Here is an 18,059-nt window from a genome sequence, read left to right on the forward strand (position 1 = left end):
GGTAGTTCTTCACATATAAGTCTCAGAGACGTATTTCTGGGTTCATAAAGTGGAGGAACTGGTTTTTCTCTTTGAAGTTTGCTGCGATGTGCATTTCTGAGCATAAGGAATGATGCGGGGCCACTCTTTCCTCAGCACCCCTGTGGTCCTGAGGAAAAGTCCGGGACCATGCCGGAGGGCAGGCTTCTTCCCCTTGGTGAGAAGCGGGGTGTTCCCTGATCCCACTTACCTTCTTGGGTGGGGATCTCAGTAGTACATGTCGCTCTCTGGGGTGTAGTTTCTTGCACTTATGCTTAGCTAGAGGAGTTTGAGGAGACCTGTGTCCTTGAGTCTGAGGGTAGTGGTGGGCTGCAAGGCACCATTTTGGAGAAGGATGAGTCTGCTGAGCGAGAGGAACTCAGTTCAACCCCAGGACAGAGTGGCGGATTCATTGTTCACACTAGGGAGAACTTTTGCCGAAATACAAAAACCTTCATATTATAGACATGAAAGAGGTAGCCAAGGGGCTAGAACATTGGAAGCAAAATTGTCTGTGCTTGCTTATGTGCTGTACTTAGGGACTCACCGATAAGCATCCTTGTCTAGCTCACAAGCAGGCAGGCACATTCTCAGTGTCCGAATGGAATAAGGTGTGGCCACACAAGAGGTTTGCCATTAGAGGCAATTTCAGGAGATGCCGACCATCTTTGTATGTGTGCCCCAAAGTAGGAATCCTGCTCATAGAACTCCCATGGGCACAGATACAGTTTGTGGGTTGTTATCCTGCTCAGAGGGTCTGTAGCTCACTGGGTTCTGGCCATCTTTGGTATGGTCCCTTGTTAATGACCATGCCTGGATTCCAAGAGACACAGTGCGACACGAGTGCAGGGAGCAAGACCAGGAGGAAAGTGTGAGGCGGGGATAGGGGCAGGAGTCCTTCAGGATGTCAGCCTGGGGCTGGCAGGCACAGACCTCATTGTCCCTAGACCAACTAGGGACAGATGAGGGCTGAGCAAAGGTCCAGAGGGGGAGCAAACAGGAGTCCAGGCAGAAACACAGCAGAGCTCCACTGTAGCCCAGGGACTCTGTGAACAAGGAAAAGGGATCTGGACGTGGGTCAGATGACATGGACTCAATCCCTATTTTGCCATTATTGACCATGTGACCTTAGCAAAACCTAATCTCTTTGGGCCTCCATTTCTTTATCTGTAAAGTGGGTGTAATTAATACTTGCCTTCTGTGGAAGTACTGCTAATTACTGCCCTATGTCCATTCTTTCCTTTTTCATTTACAATTGAGTCCCATTTGTTTGGGGGTAGCATTATGCCCATAAAAGAATGCATTTCACAGCTTCTCTTGTAGCTAGGTGTGGCCATGTGATTAAATTTTGTGTAGTAAGATATAAGAAGAAATGTTAAGGGCTTGAGGAAGAATGTTTAAGGGGTCTGCCTCACTGAGGCAGGAAGATGGGTGGGGTGCCCTTTCTCCTTCCTCCTTTCTGTTGCCTGGAATGCTGCCAAGTTGGCTGGAGCCCCAGTACCTTTCTTACACCATGAGGTATCTTGAGGATGGAAACCAGATCTAGGATAGCAGAGTGGAAAAACAGAAGAAGCCTGGACCCTTGATAAGTTCTTGAAGCAGCCCTACCATCCCTGGATGGCTTAGCTGTAGTGCTGTGTGTGTTCAAACCGTTGTTACTTGAGGCGCTCTGATATATTCAGTTGAACCCAATCCACGTGGATGCACCTGCCCTCCTAGAGTTGTTGTAAGGATTAAATGAGCTAAAGCTGGGGGAAGAATTTTATGAGCTGGAAATAGACTTTGAACATTGCAACATGCCATAAATATATAAGGATTTAGTCCTGTTATTGTCATTGTCATATGAGTACACAGAAGGGGTAGGCTGCAACGGACAGGTCCCGACAGGGTGCTGGGCCCAGGGGCAGGAGCATGCCTCAGGCCACAGTGTGGGGATGAGGAGCTGCAGGCAACAGGATGAAACCTTTGTTAGGTTCCCTGATTTTACACTGAATCCATAATGTAGCATGGGCCCAAATGCCAGTCAAGAGGGAGAGAGTGGTTAGAACATGTAGAGAGAGGGCACGTGAGATTAGAAACAAGAGCCCCCCATAATTCCAATAAAGAACCTCAAAATGGAGCATTTGGGAAGTTGCACTATGACAGTTTGGACCACCAGTGATAGCTGTATCATTATTTTCAGAAAACATGTTAATTCTGCCCAAAGGGCATTGCCTTCTCCACCTTCCACTCCCAGAGGTCTGTGAAAAAGCCTGTTGGTGAAGAGGAAAGACCAGTGTGACAAACCATCGTGAACAAAGTCAAAATGTGGTCCTGCCTTGAATAGGAATGAGAACTGAAGCTTTTGGAGACAAAAACAATAAGTGTATAGCAGATCCTAGAGAGATCTAAACTACGGAAAGGCCAGCAGGGCCCAGCTATACCACAGAAAAGAAAGATTGTTAGGTCTGTAATTCCATTTTCCCTATATACTGAATGTCATAAATAAGTACATGAGCTATAATTTCATACTGGCAATAGAAGTGAGAGGAAAATTTACATTGGGTGTTATATGTGTTGTCTTATATAAGTCCCAAAAGTTTTTCAGCCAAGTTCAAAATAAATTCTGTCCTATCTTAAGGTATATGATTTATACCTTGTCACAGAAAGTGCCAAAGATGAAGAAGGAAACTCATGTTACACTGTTGCTGAAGCAAAAACTGTGTCTTTTCTTGATAATTTGTTTTGTCCACAAAACAGGAGCTAGGAGTTATGGCTGAGCTGCAGCTAACACTGTTTTCCATGCTCCATTTTGAGAGGGGGTGACTAGGGCTATAAGAAAGAGTTTATTGTATAGCGCATATAAAAAACTGACTGTGGCCATTAATTTCAACCTCCTGGCCCTGAAACCTTTTACCAGAGCTGCTAACAGGTTGCATAAATCACTCTTAGGAACTCCATTTCCTTTCCCTCCCCCTCCTTCCTCTGAGGTGGGGGCAGGCCGGTAATGTGGAAAACATAGATAATGTGGAAAACGGTGAGGCTTAGGGACTTCCTGTCTGAGCAGAGCCTCCAGAACTGAGTGCTGGTGTGTCCTGGCCGTATCCCGGCCGTCCAGGGGCCCGGAAGGCAGGGCAGCGTGGCGACCAGCGAGCACGGGCCTTTAGAGCCCGGCTTGTTTGAGTGGGGTTACCAGCTCTGTCACTACTGGCCACGTGATCTTGGTTATTACACTTCCCGATTTCCTCATTTGTCAAACAGAAATAATACTACTAATCTTGTAGAGCGTGTAGATGATTCAATGAGTATAATGTGTTTACGCATGTTGGTTATTGTCATTAAAAACTCCCTTTTGACTTACTTTTGTGGCAATAAACCCTTTCTTTCAGAAGTTTCTCCATCAGTCTCTGCTGAATGAAAGGGAACCCCAACAGTCTTCACGCTCCTTGGGGATGAGGGTCTTGAGGGGGGTGGTTATGGGACATGGGGAACCCTTCTCTGCCTATGGAAGTCCCAGTCACTGTGCAGAGGTGATCTGGAGCTGTTTGCTGTTTTCATGATGTGGAAGCATTTCTTGTTTCTAAAGATAATGGGATTTTAAAAGGGACTTCAGAGGTATCTGAAGGCTTTTCTCAGAATCTTGTGTGTGATGGATCAAGCAAACTAATCTGCGATTGCTTTTTTTTTCAGACAGAGTCTCTCTCTGTTGCCTGAGCTAGAGTGCCGTGGCATCAGCCTAGCTCACAGCAACCTCAAACTCCTGGGCTAAAGCAATCCTTCTGCCTCAGTCTCCCGAGTAGCTGGGACTAAGGCATGCGCCACCATGCCTGGCTAATTTTTTCTATATATATTTTTAGTTGTCCAGCTAATTTTCCTCTACTTTTTTTTTCCTAGTAGAGATGGGGTCTCACTCTTGCTCAGGTTGGTCTCGAACTCCTGAGCTCAAATGATCTGCCTACCTCAGCCTCCCAGAGTGCTGGGATTACAGGCATGAGCCACTGCGCCTGGCCCTGCGATTACTCTTAACACCGACCCTTCCTTGCTAGGTCGTCTTAAGACAAATTGCCAAATTCTCTGAGCATCAGGTTCCTCATCTGAAAATAGAAGATGCCAATACTCACCCCAAGGAAGCGTAAAGGGGGTTCATTAGCTGAGTCAGTAAACACAAAGCCCTCTGCATGGGCCTGGGCCTGGCACACTGACATCCTCTCCCTGCTCCTAGAGGGGGAACTTTTGTCTTATCAGACTGGAGGAACCCCAGGAATCTGTGCCCAAGGCCTAGGGCCCTTGGCATGTTCTGCTCTGTTCTTTTGTAACCCCTATTCCTGCAGTTAGCCCGTTGCCCGGCAGCTGGGCCTTGCGCTTCAAAGGGAATGGGTAAGGGCACTTGGACAGACAGGGAAAGGCCCAGCTGGGAAGCCACCCAAGTTTCTGTTGGATGTGAGAAGCACCACAACCAGTTCCAACCATGGATCCCCTCGGGGACACAGCTGTCCATCACATGCTCGGACCCTCCAACAGGAGAAGCCAGCCTGGTATGGCCGGCGTGGCACAGGGGGACTGCCTGTCCCACGGGCCTCAAAACAGCTTCTCCGGGGTCACGAGCCTCTTACCGTTAGAGGAAATCGCCACCCCTTTCACTTGCCCTTTGGCTCCTGAAGGCCAGAGGTGCTGCTGAACTGCAATTAAAAAGCGCCAGAGTGTGATAAGGCAGGTGGCAAATCGCTGCGATATTTCCAAGTGGACAATGAGAAAATTAGCGCCCTTTCCAGGCAGCTGCTTCCAGGTCCTCAGCCTCATGACGCTGGAGTCACATAGCTCAGCGTTGTCATAATTTCCCCTTCTCCCCAAACCCTCTCCTGGTTGGTGGAAAGCCTGGGCTGATGTTCTGCGGTGAAAGCCCTCTGATGTCTTATAAATATTTATCTCTGGGAAGCTCTGAAGCTGTTTCAAAACAGAAAGAGAAGGCCCTTGCATGGCTAACCTGCCCTCTCAGAAAGCCTGTTTTGTTTCCCAGAATGGCAGGCTCCGTGCTTACCTAAGCATATCTTTTCTTTTCATCGTTCTTGATTTATTTTGTTGCGTGTTGTTTTGTATGTGTTAAGATGTGTCTGCCAGGAATTGTTTCTGGGGATAGGAGAAGGGAGGGGAGAGGAAAGGATACTCTTTTTTTTTTTTTTTCCTGGGATTTTTTTTTTTTATTCCTTTTGCTGTTTGTTTTCGGGTATCATTAATTACTCACCCTGGGTTGTAATTCCACCCCCGGTCAGATGACATGCTTGTGGCTGGTTTAATTGGAAGCTGATGAGTTGTCCCAAGCCTGTTTCTGCAGGGAATGTTGATTTGGGAATCTCCCAGCCGGTGCTAGGTCTTGAATGTGGCCTTCCCTGGTGCAGTTGTGCAGAGGTATCGGCCGCCAGCCAGGCCGCAGCCTCGGCAGCAGAGGTAGGGGTTCTCAGGCCTGAAGACAGTCCCCCGGACAGTCAGGAACTCCTGAGCACTGCTGCCAGGGCCGTGGTGGCGATAATGGTAATGGAGTCTTGAAGGTCTTGAAAGCTGAACTGTTAGCTAGCACTTTCGATCTCGTCCTTCATTTTCCAACTTGTTAGAGCCGAGTGGCACCACTTCTTTAGCCTGCAACGGGAGCATGAGAGGATGAGGGTGAGCAGACATGTTCCTTTGTGAAGGTGGTACCACATTTTTCACTCTACTCCCTGGAGTTGAAGTTCAAATGGAAATATGTCTCATGCCAGAAAGCCCACTTGGATTCTTAGTGTCTTTTCCTACTTGGGGTTGACATACTTCAGTAGCTCCTCTCTCATGGTCAAACATTCGTTAGTCCTGTGGTTAGGGGCTTCAGCCAGGACCCCTGAACCACATTCTGTACCCTGAAGGTAGCGATTCTTCCATTTCTTGAAATACTTCAAATCAACCTACCTGATCTCTTGCCAAACTATTGTCTCCTATGAAAACCAGTGCTTCAACTGCTGACCTATGAGGTAGAAATTCTGGAAGTTCTTCTAGGTTCTGTTATCTACCAGGAGGCCAGGTTGGCCAGCATCAGGCAGTTGAGCTCATGCAAGGAGAATGCGTGGCACAAGTGTGTTCCTCCGACACCAGGTGCCCACGCAGGACTTTTCCTAACACATGAGAAAGCTTCCTTCCACCTGTGAAAATGACATGAGTGAACATCGATACTTCGGTTCTTGTTTTTATGATTTAAACAAATACGTGAGAGGATTTGTAAGGTTGAGGGCTGGTTGGAGGGTTTAACTAATTGGATGCAGCAGCAAACACTTTTCCAGGAATGAACAGATCTAACTAGAACAGGGAAGGGTTGGTAGGGAGGGTGGATGGTGAGTATTTTACCACTGGTCACCATGGGTCTCACACCAGGCACTGAGCTTGTGTCTCCACGGTGGCTCTGGGTCCTGAATGTTAAGTCTGCCTCCTGCCTCCCCTTGGGTTAAACAGCTCAAGGTGTGTTCTTAGAAGAAAGTAAAGGTCTGATTCTTCTTTCACCTCCATTTCTGATGTTGACATGAGAACATGGAGAACAACGTTCTTTCCTAAAAGCTGGCTGTAAGGCGTGTGGCTCATGGAGGTCTCGTTTCTTTTCTTTGACTACTACATGCTGGTCTTCAGGCTCACATTTTCATGGGATGGTGTGCAGATACTCTATGAGCTAATTGTGTTGGGTTAGTCCTGTGCACAACCTTTGGGCCATTACACAATGTTTTCTACTCTCTAGGTGTTTATGGTCCATGTTGGGAGTGGGGAGGTGCGGGGGCTATTATAATAAACTTAAGGGATTTAGAAGACATGAGTTCTGGGATCTGCTTTGCTACTTAGCTTGAGTGTGACCCCTGACAAGTCTCTCCTCTTCTTTGGTCCTCAGTTTTTCTATCTGTGAAATGGGTAGATTGGCCTTAGTTATTACCAGGCTTTCTTTTCATATTTGCCATCCCAGATTATTCTATCCTCCATGTTTTTGTTGTCTTTTCGCAAGATTTGGACATGGTGGACATTCAGCCAGCCTTGGATACTGGCCATTCTTTTGAGTCTTGTAGATGTCTATTCCTTCTTTTTCTCCCACATTATTTTATAGATTTCATACTTTATAGATTTCATCTTTTCCTTGCTTTGGGGACAATTATCTCATTCATTTATTCCTTGGATTTCAGTGGTTCTACTGCTGTCGTTTCAGTGGGTCGCCAACCAGCATCTTACCCAGGCCATCGCTGTGGGGTCACTTCCATGTGTCTGTTGCCTCTTAGTATTATGTAGACACCCCTCCCCCTGTGCAGTTCCCACAGAGGGATGGCCACATCGCCAACCAGGGCCAGAGAAACAGGTCCATTTAAAAAAATCTCATCCTAATGAATTCCAGCATTCCTAGTAAGCACCTTTCTCCTCAACAGTGACATTTATAACTTGGCATCTTACTTCATAATTATATAAAAGGATAACCTTCTGGACAGGTGCCCGCACGACAGTGCAGGCTGCGCAGGACGGGGGGAGTATCCTCCCACCTCTGCCTGAAAGGGCACGGCTGGGTCAGTCGTTCACATCAGTGAAGGGGTCACTTTGTGCTGGAGTCACTGCCTCTTTCCTTCCTCGTCAGTTAACCTCGTTTGGCAAGCCCCTCCTGAAAGAAGTGGTCACATCTTTAAGCAAACCTTTCCTGAGAAGAGCTTTAGGGAGGAGGAGTTATAAATAATATTAAAGCATCTCAAATTCCTGTGTCTTAGGGCGCTGTAGGACCTTTCTGCATTCATTCTTAGCCAGCCCCTAAAGGGCCGGGAAAGTGCTCAGGTTTACTGAGGGTGTATTAAGATGAGACTCAGGTTCTGCCAAAATGAAGGAGCTGGGTCTCATCTGGAGGCATCTCATGTCCCTGAGCTGTGCCCTCCCGACTCATTCCTATTCTCAAGAAGTGCTCTCTCTAGAAGGGCGGTGAGACAGGTACACAGGCAGCAGCGAGCAGACTGAAGCAGCCACGTGGGGAGTGCAGAATAGGAAGCCACGACTTGTGCCGGGCCTGCCTAGGCGGGCCAGGGAAGGAGGCGTGCAAGCTGCTCATTGCGGAATAAGTAGGGCTTGGATGGCCTTGAAAGACCAGAGTACACATAGCAGGTGGTGGCTTTGATGAAGGACACGATCGACAGACTGACTAAATGAATGGCCTCTCCTACCACCAGCAGTATCTTTAACTATAGTGAAATTATCATAAATTCCTGAAATTTCCTTCCCTTAAATTCTGCTTTTGGCCAGCTTGTTGCCCTGCTCTGGAAGTCTTTCGTCTCTCAAGGTATTTGACACTTCTGCGTGCTCCTGGGGCCCCGCTCCTGGGGCCCTGGCATGGGTGGCAGCCGAGCCCACCTCTGCCTCCCTGGGGCTCCTGTCTGATCAGAAGCGGGGTCAGGGTGCACTGGAAGGAGCATACCAGGCTTTCAAGTCAAATGGGCCAAAGTTCACATCCCAGCACCAGCGTTTCATTGTTGTGTGATCTTGGGCTATAGTTTTTAACCTTTCTAGGCCTCTGTTTCTTTATCTAAAAATGGAAATTACTTAACACACTGGGCAGAGAAATAAACTGTTGTCATTCAATGCTGAACACTTTTAACCACTTGAGTGGTTTTTAAACCACTCAAGAAAAGGGTGCCTCCCTGTGGCTGTTGTCGATGTGATGGGAAGCACCCCGTGGGGCCACAAAGATGAGATCTCATTCTTTCACAGCCCTGTCAACGCCACAAAACTGCCGCCACACATCCTCGAGGCTGCCCCACCTCCTGGCTGCACGTCTCCGTCCCCCACCCTCCGTATGAGCAGAACCCGGGTGGGTGGTGCCTGCCCCGTCTCATCAGGGCTGTGCCTTACCTTGCATAAGAGCTGCCTGAGACCCTAGGTGTGGGAGGGTGGGGTACAGGAGATGGACCGAAGGAGAGGAGAGAAATGGCCAGGCGGGCGTGCGCTGTGGGGAGTCCCCAGCCCCAGGCGGTGGACCCTGGATGGCTCATCATGACTTTTTAGTGGCTGCCAGTTTCGTTCCTGGACGTTCTTTCCTGGTACACAGTGTCCTTCCCTAAGGCCTCCACTGGGTTCTTTCCCTCTGATCCCCAGGGTTGCCTCTGAGAGCAGCAGGCGCCGAGGCCCTGCCCCGTGGCCTGTCGCTGTTCTGGACTGTGCAGTCTAGGGCAGCTTTCCAGAGACCAGCAGAGTCACCGCAAGGGCTTCCCGACATCCGGACTCCCAGGTTATCAACTTTCCTGATTTCTGGGTCTTTGGTATTGTTATTGTTTTTAGTTGCAGGAAGGAAAGCCGTTGTTTTACTCCTCATGTGTGGGGTGGATGGTGTGAAGCCGGGCGGGCAGCAGGGGCCGCGCTAGCCGGGACAGACCCACACCCTGTGTCCTCTGCCCACGGGGCCAGAGAAACTGGCTCTGGTGCCCTCTCACCTTCCTCTGGCCTGAGCAGCTGCATTCTCATCTGCTCTGATTTTTTTTCCCCCCAGAAAAGTCATGTATTTTGCTTCTGCATCACAAAGAAAAATAGAACAAGGAACAAATGAATCAGTTTTTCTTGAATCGTAAGCTGTGATTTCTTCATAAATTAATTTAGAGAATGGCTGCTGAATTTCACAGACATTCGCGAGTGTTTACCTAATGCCAAACCCTGCATGAGGAGGGGATGGAGGCAAGAAGCGCATGACGGGGTCCCTGTCCTCAGAGGGCTTCCGCGGGCAGCCTGTCCTCCGAGCGCCGTGCGCTCTGTGCTGGCAGGTGAGAAGAGGCAGGCGAAGAGGGAGGGGGCGAGTCCCCGTGTCCTGGGGTGGGCGTGGGTGTCCTTCCCTTCTCCGTACTGCGGGCTTCAGGACCCAGCCCAGACCTTGCCTGCCTCGAGCCACAGCGGGTTTCCTGCTCTCCAAAGTCTGGGTGCCTGGAGCCTCTACAGCCTGGAAGGTGTTTCCCACACTCTTTCCTCTTCTCAGTGTCACAGACTCACAGGGCACGTGACATCACGCTCATTTTAGCAAACGAAACTTTCCCAGGCCAAGTCTTCTCCTGGGTACCAAGTCCTTGCTCTCTCTCCCTCATTTAGCTCATGCTCAATGTTAGGCGCTCACACGGCCCCTCTTGCATTTCATGTGTCGGCACCAGCTTTTAGTGGCTGTGTGTCTCTCTTTAAGGACAGGGTCGGCCCGGCCCCTCCTGGCACTGACTTAGCAGGATCTCGGTCAGCCTTTGTTGGGTGAAAGGAGAGGGAATGAACTTCACAGGTGCCTCACTCCTCCTCTTCCCACCCCCAGGCCATCTGGAGGCAATGGAAGCAAACAGTGCCGGGTAATTGTGAGACTGAATAATTAAGGCTCATTTTGTCTTTTTTAGGTACCTGGGTTCCTTCGGGTGTTTCCTTCTGGGCCAGCTCCTTAACTTGACACATATCTGGGGCTGTAGAATGTCCTGATAAGGGCCCAAGACCATAACGTATTTACCTCTCTCTTCCGTGGGTCACTTGCCACCTGTGCTCCAAAGAGGAAACACCCGGATGCCTTGAGTTTTATGTGGGCTTCCACATCATGTGTCATCCAAATCTGACGCTTCTGAGAGTGAAAGGAAAGGGTGCACTATTGACCGTCATGGCAGGACAATAGGCCCACCCTGGAGCACATGGTCGCCGGTTCTAAACTAAATGGATGTGTGCAGTTGGAGGGAGCCATACGGGGCGGTTGTTGGTGAGGATTTCTAGAGCAGAGGGGGCTGCTGGTGGGTGAAAGGCCTTTGTCTCCAGGGTGACTTTGCATCACTTAGTGACAACAATAATAATCCAGTGCCCTTTTCTGTACCATCCATGTCATTTTCTGTCAACGGCTTAGTCTCCCTGAGCATGTCTGTGTCTTATCATTGTCTGTTTCTTTCCTCCAGAGATCCTGCGGATCATTCAGCTGGACCTGGACCTAAAGTACAAGACCAACATCCGGGAGTTGTTTGAGGAGTTTGACAATTTCCTGCCAGGCGCCGTCATCGGCATAGCCCGAGAGATGCAGCCAGTGTATAGGTATGTCGTGGCTAGTGGGGGGCTGCCTCCACGCCCCTCCCCCCACCCTCTTCTGTTTCCCGTGGCACATGGGGATTTCTCAGCGTGCAACCTCTCTGTATTTAATGTCTTGGGAACGTATGTGTGTAAGGTTTTTGGATGGGTGGTGGCAGAGAAAGAAAGATGAGCAGAGTGAAAAGGGCAAGCAACAAGGTTTTATTGGGGGAAGGGGAAAGAGAGTGCTCCCAGGCGAGGTTCACTGGTCCCGAGAGAGGGGGCCAGAGAAGTTGGGCGCCGGAAGTGTTGAGAGGGCTTATAAAGGTTTTGGAGTTGGGGGACGGGGGTTTTTCCTGGGCGTGAACTTTTGTTCTTTGTTGCAGCCTAGAGCGGGACTCATGGGCTCCTCCTTTTCTCTAGGGAGGGGAGGGTGCCCGCCACCAGCCTTACAATGTGTACTTAAGGATTACAGTGAATAACATGGGCAGGTGGTTCTGCTCCCAGGCTGTAGATGCTGCTTCATTATTTTAGGGGCGTTTGTGACATTTTTCTTCTGGAAAGCTCAGTTGTTCTGATTGTTAGTTCTAGTTAAGCTCAGAATTTTAAAATCTTGGGTTTTGCCTTACAGAGGAAGTGTCAGGATTTAACTTCCATTCTAGTGATCACCTGGGCTTTCTTGGCCTCTGAGTCACCAGTGACCGATATTCTACGTAAGCACAGTGGGTGGGCTGGTGGTTTTGTAGGCAGGGAAAGGCAGCACAGCTTTGAAACACGGGCTGGCATCACCTAGTCAGGGTGAAGAAGCACATTCTGCATAGTGCTGTGTTTTGTTGTCAAGTGTGTATCATAGAGAAGTTCCAGCACCTGAGAGACAGGAGACATGTTCCAGAATATTCTTGGCAGCATTGTTTGTAGTAGCCAAAAACTGCAAACAACCTAAATATGCTAATCTGCAAAATAGATAAAATGTATTGATTCAATTGGGTACTATACTGCAACAAAAATGAGCAACCAGTAGCTACGTGCAGTGATAGGCACCTCTAATCTTTTGGGCTGCTTACACAGGTGCTAAGAATTACGAAGAAAACCAAGGCGATGATGCTCCTCAAAGCCAGCACGGTGGAGATGGGGGACATGGGGGGATTGCCTTCGGAGAGCTGCAAGGCTTTATTTCTCCATCTGGGTGGTTATGCATGTGTTTGCGTGCACTCTTTTGTGCATAAAATGTCTTACAATTAAAACAACAACAACAACAACAACAAGGAAAGAAATAACAGAAACAGGTTTTGTTAAAAAACTAGGCCCATGACCAGAAAGTTCCATGTTGCTGACTCTTCATCCATTGGATAGAGCAATAGCTCACCCATACATAGCCAGAGTTGCCCAAGAAAGAGCTGGTGTTTCACTACTCTTGGGCACGCCCACCCTTTGTTCTCAGTGCAGACCCTGATGCAGGCTCCCTGAGACATTCCTAGAGTGGGGCCCAGTCACTGGAGAGCTGCAGGGTACCAGCAACTAGTGACTCAAGAGCATGTATTTCCCCTAAGAGGGAGGGGAAGAAGAGAGCCTCAGCTTGGTTGTGGCTATTTGCAAGACCCGGATCACATAACAGGAAATGCCTGCAAGGTCTCTGAATGAGCTGATAACTCCTTGTTTTCCCTTACATAATCTTCTGTCTAGTTGCCTCAGAGGCTCTGGGTAGGCCTCTTCCTCTGTGCTGGGGGGTTGAGAGGAGAGGGTTTGGGCAAACACCGACCATCTTAACTTCAGCGCCTCCCCTGCCTCATTCCCTCACCTTCATGCCAGGGTTATCGTGTTCTTGATCTGACAAAGGGAGGTGATAGAACGAGCATCAGACAGAGAGTCCCAAGTCCTAGGTACTAGTCCCAGCTCTGCGACTGTGCCTGGGGCCTTGGTTTCCCCAGCTGAGAAGGGGAACAGGTGAGCTCCAAGCCCTTCCTCCCTGGCTCTGGCATGGGGGAGTCTCAGCTCCTCTGACCACCATTGTCTTCCCTCCCTCCAGAAGCTGCTTCTCTGCTGGTGAGCTCCGTAGGTTTCTGAGATGCCTGGTGCCCCTGCAATATTTAGACTGGACTAATGATTAAATGTAGTTAGGACTGTGATACCTTCAAGCCCCGGTTTGGAATCTTCTCATGTAATATAAGTAGAAACCTGGAAACTTCATCACCTTTCATTTAAACAGTATTGGCTAGAATTTATATTTTCTGTGGATCTAGGATGTTATAAACAGTGCAACTTAAATCAATTTAATTGTCTGAGCCTCTCAGAAGAAATCCCAAAGATTTTAGATTTGAAATGAAATTGAGTTTTTCTCACTTTCAGAATCTTCAATTTTCATTCTGTACCAGGAGACCAGTGAGCCCTCTGCTGTGGGTAGAGTCTGCAGAGTGCTATCTGCAGGGCTTGGGCGTTCAAACATCAGCAGAAACCTATACTCTCTCTCATGCTGCCTCCCTTCACCCCCTGCACTGAAATGTTTCTAAATACCTCCAATAATTAAGTCTGCAAATGACTGCCCTGCCTGCTGTGTGCCCGGCTGGGTCCGGGGAATTGCCTTTTAATATTTGCAGTCCCATGCTGGGGCTGAGAATGGTTTGGTGCTGGCTGGCAGACAAGGAGTTGAGTGTGGTTTTTACCTTCCTCTGTGAGAACGCTGGAGACTGCAGAGACCTGGACGATCAAGTGCAGTTGGGTGCTGGCAGGGGCGGTGGGGGAGCAAGGGGGAGACCGAGAGAAGGAAAGGGTGGGAATGGAAGGGGAATGAAGAGAGGGTGTCCAATCAAGGACAGGCAGAGCTGGCCCTTCTCTGGAGCAGGCAGTCTCAGCCCTGTCTCCCTGGGCGTGGCCGTCACAGTTTACGGGGGATCTGTGGCCCGGCCATCTGCCTGCTGCCTGGAGAAGTGGCTGCTTGTCACTCCCTGAGACTCCTTGTGGAACCGGCAGTGGGCTCCAACAACCAAGTCGTCTCCTTAAACGGTTAAGTAGGATGGACACGTGTTTTACCGTAAGTGAAATCTGCTGGCATCTATGAAAAGAAAGGAAAATTTAAAAACAAAACAAAAAAGCACAAAACCAAAACTTGACTGGTTAAGCGAACACATTCTGATGTGGAAATTCACTAAGCAGGAATAGATCTGGACCTCCCCGGCTGTGTCATTTTTATAGTCACTTGTCCCACAGTTACCATACTTCAAAAGGGCACATTTTAAGTCATTTTTATGGCTGTTTCCCCTTTATTGTGTGCCGTGAATGTTTGAAGCTTGGAGGAGGTGGGGGAGAAGTATTTCCCACTGTCCATTTGACAAATAGTTTTTTTAACAAATTTTTTTCCTCAAACATAGGCCAAACTGACTGTGTTTTCTGGAAAATGATGCAGGTATTACAGGATATTAGGGTAGGCTTTATATAATAAGTATGTCCCAAATATTGCATGGGACATACTTACACTAAACAATTATTTGTTGCTTATCTGAAATTTAAATTTAATAGGGTATCTTGTTTGTTTTTTCCCAAATCTGGCAGTCCACACACATCTATCCAAGATTTAAAAACTTCCCTTTTTAGCAGAAGCAAATGATCCGGCTTTCCTACAAGATCCTGAGTGAAGGGGAACAAAGAATACGGAAGTGGAGCTTGTGAGGGAAATCGTGGTGACCCTCAAAGTGTCCCTAAAGCACCAGGCCTGAGGCTCACCAATCTGTGGCCTGCGTCATTTGGGGACGCCCCTGGGGCCAGGAGGCCTGGCAATAGCTTGGCTTCAGGCCACAGGGCTCCTGCTGACCGTGGAGTGATTGAGAGAGAGAGAATCTGTGTGTGTGTGTGTGTGTGAGTGTGTGGCAGGGGTGAGGGGAGGAGGCCGCGTTGCAGCCCTTAGTTATGGTCACTTTGTCCTGGGTCTGGCTGCCTGAGGAGCCTCTGAATAGAAGCTTGCTGGCAGGGGCAGTGGGCTTCCGGTTTCGTTCTCTCTGGGCTCCACAGGCTGCTGTGCGCCTGGTGTGAGCCCAGACCCAGCATGAGGTGGAAGCAGCAGGCTAATCCTGTCAGCTGCCGCTAACATGCCAGCAGGCGGGAATGTGCTTTTGTGTTAGGTATTTTAATAGCGTACACTCTTTCACCTTTTTAGGTCACGTGGTTTTTTGATTGACAGTGCTGTGCCAGCCTAGCCTCCTTCCAGGTGCTTGGAGTGAAAATGTCCATCTAGCTTCTCTGCAGGCTGCATCATGTCACTCCCCGGCTGGTGCGAGTGTTGGGGAGAGAGTGAGGACTAGCACAGAGGGAAGAAGGAAGAATGTAGACTGACCCCTACCTGCAACTCAGTTGCTGTGTGATCTTGGGCAAGTCTCTTGACTTCTCTGAGTTTTGGTTTCTTTAGCTGAGAAATGGAGATTATAACACTCTATGTGGCAGAGTTGACAGGGGGATTATAATAGACAACGTATTTATAGTGCCTGGCAACAGAGCAACACCCAGTAGTGACAATGTTATCCAGAGTTCCAGCTTGGCCACTCATTAGTTCCATGAACTTAGGAATGTCACTTAACCTCTGAGCCTCAGACCTCAGTTTCCTTATATGTAGTATTGGGCCTACTGATTAGCATATGTATACACACACGTACATAAAATATCATGGTTACTTTCTTGTTCAAAACCTTTATATAAATTAGTGCTAATCTTTTGGCTTCTCAGCATCTAAACCTTTTCCTATGTTTGAAGAATTGCCCGTCATATAAGCCCATTATGGAAGGCAAAAAGGCTGGGTACTTTATTTCCTCGCTTCCTTGCAGCCAGCTAGGGTATCGGTGCTGTGTTCTCTTCCTTCCCTCCCTCCCCTGAGGGAATTACCATCGTGAGTTTAGTATCTATACAGGCTGGTTCTTATACTTTTCTATATACCCTAAACAATATAAGGTATTTGCAAAACAGAAACCGACAGCGTTACAAGAAGAAATAACTAGTCCACAGTAATAGAAGAACACTCTAATATCCCAAGAGAATGTTGGAAACCAAGAGCTCAAAAGTGGGGGCCAGGTGTGCATCTAGAAGCCTGCAGTGTAGGGAGAGGCAGAGAGGGACTGTGCCTGCAGTAGGCACCCATTCCCTGGCTTCAGCCTGTGAGCCTGGCTTCTGCTTTCCCCGTGCATGGGGTATTTTGGTCTCTGCGACCCTGCACGGAGGGTGAACTTCTGGCCGCTCTGCTTCCCTCCAGACTCCAGGCCATGGCTCCAGCTCGCATCACCAATGTGGTTTCCATGCTATTTCTGTCCTGTGGAGGTGTTTATCCCATTTTCCCTACTATATATGTCCTTTCCCCTTGTCACTCTCCTTGGATTAAAAAAATTATTGTATGAAAGTCTTATGAAAAAGTAATACATTTTCATTAAAAATTAACATAGCATACAGGGATGATTATTTTTTCAGAAATTTTCTACAAATTTATCAATGTGTGTGTGTGTAAATGAACTCATGCCCCACATGCCCTTGTGTATCCTTTTTTGGCTCACTTAGCAGTGTATCCTGACCTTCCTTATACCTAACTCAGTCTTCCTTTGTTAAACATTGCTAGTCTCCTGATATTTCTATTATCTTTTAACTCTTTGCTATGGAAAACTTTCAACATATACAAGAGTAGGCAGAATCATATAATATTTCTGGGTGCTTCAGTATTATAGTATTCATGGAGCTTCAATAACTATCAACACTTAGCCAATCTTTGTTTTATCTCTACTCCTACCTACTTTTTCCTCTTCCTCCGATTATTTTGAAACAAATCCCAGGCATCGTAGCATTTCATCTGTAAATGTCATTTTTAATCAATTAGTTTTTAAAAAACATAATCTGCCGTTGCTGGGTTTAGAGCTAAGGAGTGTTATGCGAACTCATAGTGTCATTTTGTCTTGCAGTTCCTCGGTCTGAAATCAGTTGGTGGGAGGGAGGGAGACGGCAGAGGCGGCTCTAACATCCAGCCGCCAGCACTTTCCGTCTCTCTGCAGATCGTCTCTTGTCAGATGCTGAGGCAACCGTCACGTCTGGAAGCCTTTATGGCTGATACAAATTCAGGTCCATTGTTCACTCGGCACGAAGCCCTGCTTTTTAAGAGAACCAACCGCCACCACTTCAGGATACATAAACCTAGGACTTGGAGGACAAAAGGTATTAGATTCTCTTGAAGATGAATTTCTTGGCCCTTGTTCTTGTGTTTTTTAAAAGAATTAACCGAGATTGAGCCTGTCAGTTTCCATTAGGTTGAATGTGAGTAAAAGAGAGAAGAGCCTGCCACTTTTTAAAAAATAGTGATTCCTTCACTCCCTGGGAGTTACAAAGCCGGGCTGTTTTTGCAGAGCCTGTGTGAGCTGGAGGCAGTGCGTGGCCCCTACAGAAATGACTCATAAAAGGGGAGGTGTGTACCTGCCCTGTGGTAGAGGTGAAAAGTCTGCTATGAGGTTATTATTTTTGAATGATGTTGATGGGAAAATGTATTTTAAAAGGAAGAAGCTGTATAGAAGAACCCAGCTGGGATTGTGTCACTGTTGATGAGACTGTGTCCTGTCCCCTGGCGAAGCTGGGAGCACCCGGATGCCATCTGGAGACTGGGGCTGCTGGGGGAAGCAGCTGAAGATCTGAGTGTTGAGGCTGAGAGACGAGGTCCGGGTTGAGCATGTGAGGGGCTTCCGGTCTCTGAAAACACCACTCATTTCCGTTCTTTCTTCTGCGTGCACATCATGAGCACCTTGGCACTACCGAATCGATAGGAAAGATCCTCCACGTTTTCCTGACGCAGGTGTCCCCTGAGAGGATGAGTGTGGACGTGGGGGAGTGGGAGGGGTGGGCGCAGGTTGCGCGTGCTGTTCGTGCTGTGCAGACCGAGCGCCAGGCATGCAGTGGATGTTGAATGAACGGAGAAACAGATGTTTAGTCGGGGGACACCTCAGTGGTACGTGGGAGTAAGTGCCATCGAGGTCTTCTCACAGGAATCACTTTCACATTCAGTTTTTCTTGGTAAAAACAAT

At 48.3% G+C, this 18,059-nt stretch overlaps 1 protein-coding gene across 1 annotated transcript in view; it reads left to right on the plus strand.

Moving 5' to 3' along the window:
• The window catches only part of XXYLT1 (xyloside xylosyltransferase 1), a 166,865-nt gene that overhangs the window by 82,144 nt on the left and 66,662 nt on the right, over nucleotides 1-18,059 (plus strand). The window contains exon 3 of the mRNA XM_012640236.1: nucleotides 10,923-11,055. Within this exon, the coding sequence (XP_012495690.1) occupies nucleotides 10,923-11,055 (133 nt within the window). The remainder of the gene's footprint in view (nucleotides 1-10,922; nucleotides 11,056-18,059) is intronic.

This window comes from Propithecus coquereli, unplaced genomic scaffold (assembly GCF_000956105.1).
Source record: "Propithecus coquereli isolate 6110/MARCELLA unplaced genomic scaffold, Pcoq_1.0 Scaffold10, whole genome shotgun sequence".
Classification (NCBI taxonomy): domain Eukaryota; kingdom Metazoa; phylum Chordata; class Mammalia; order Primates; family Indriidae; genus Propithecus; species Propithecus coquereli.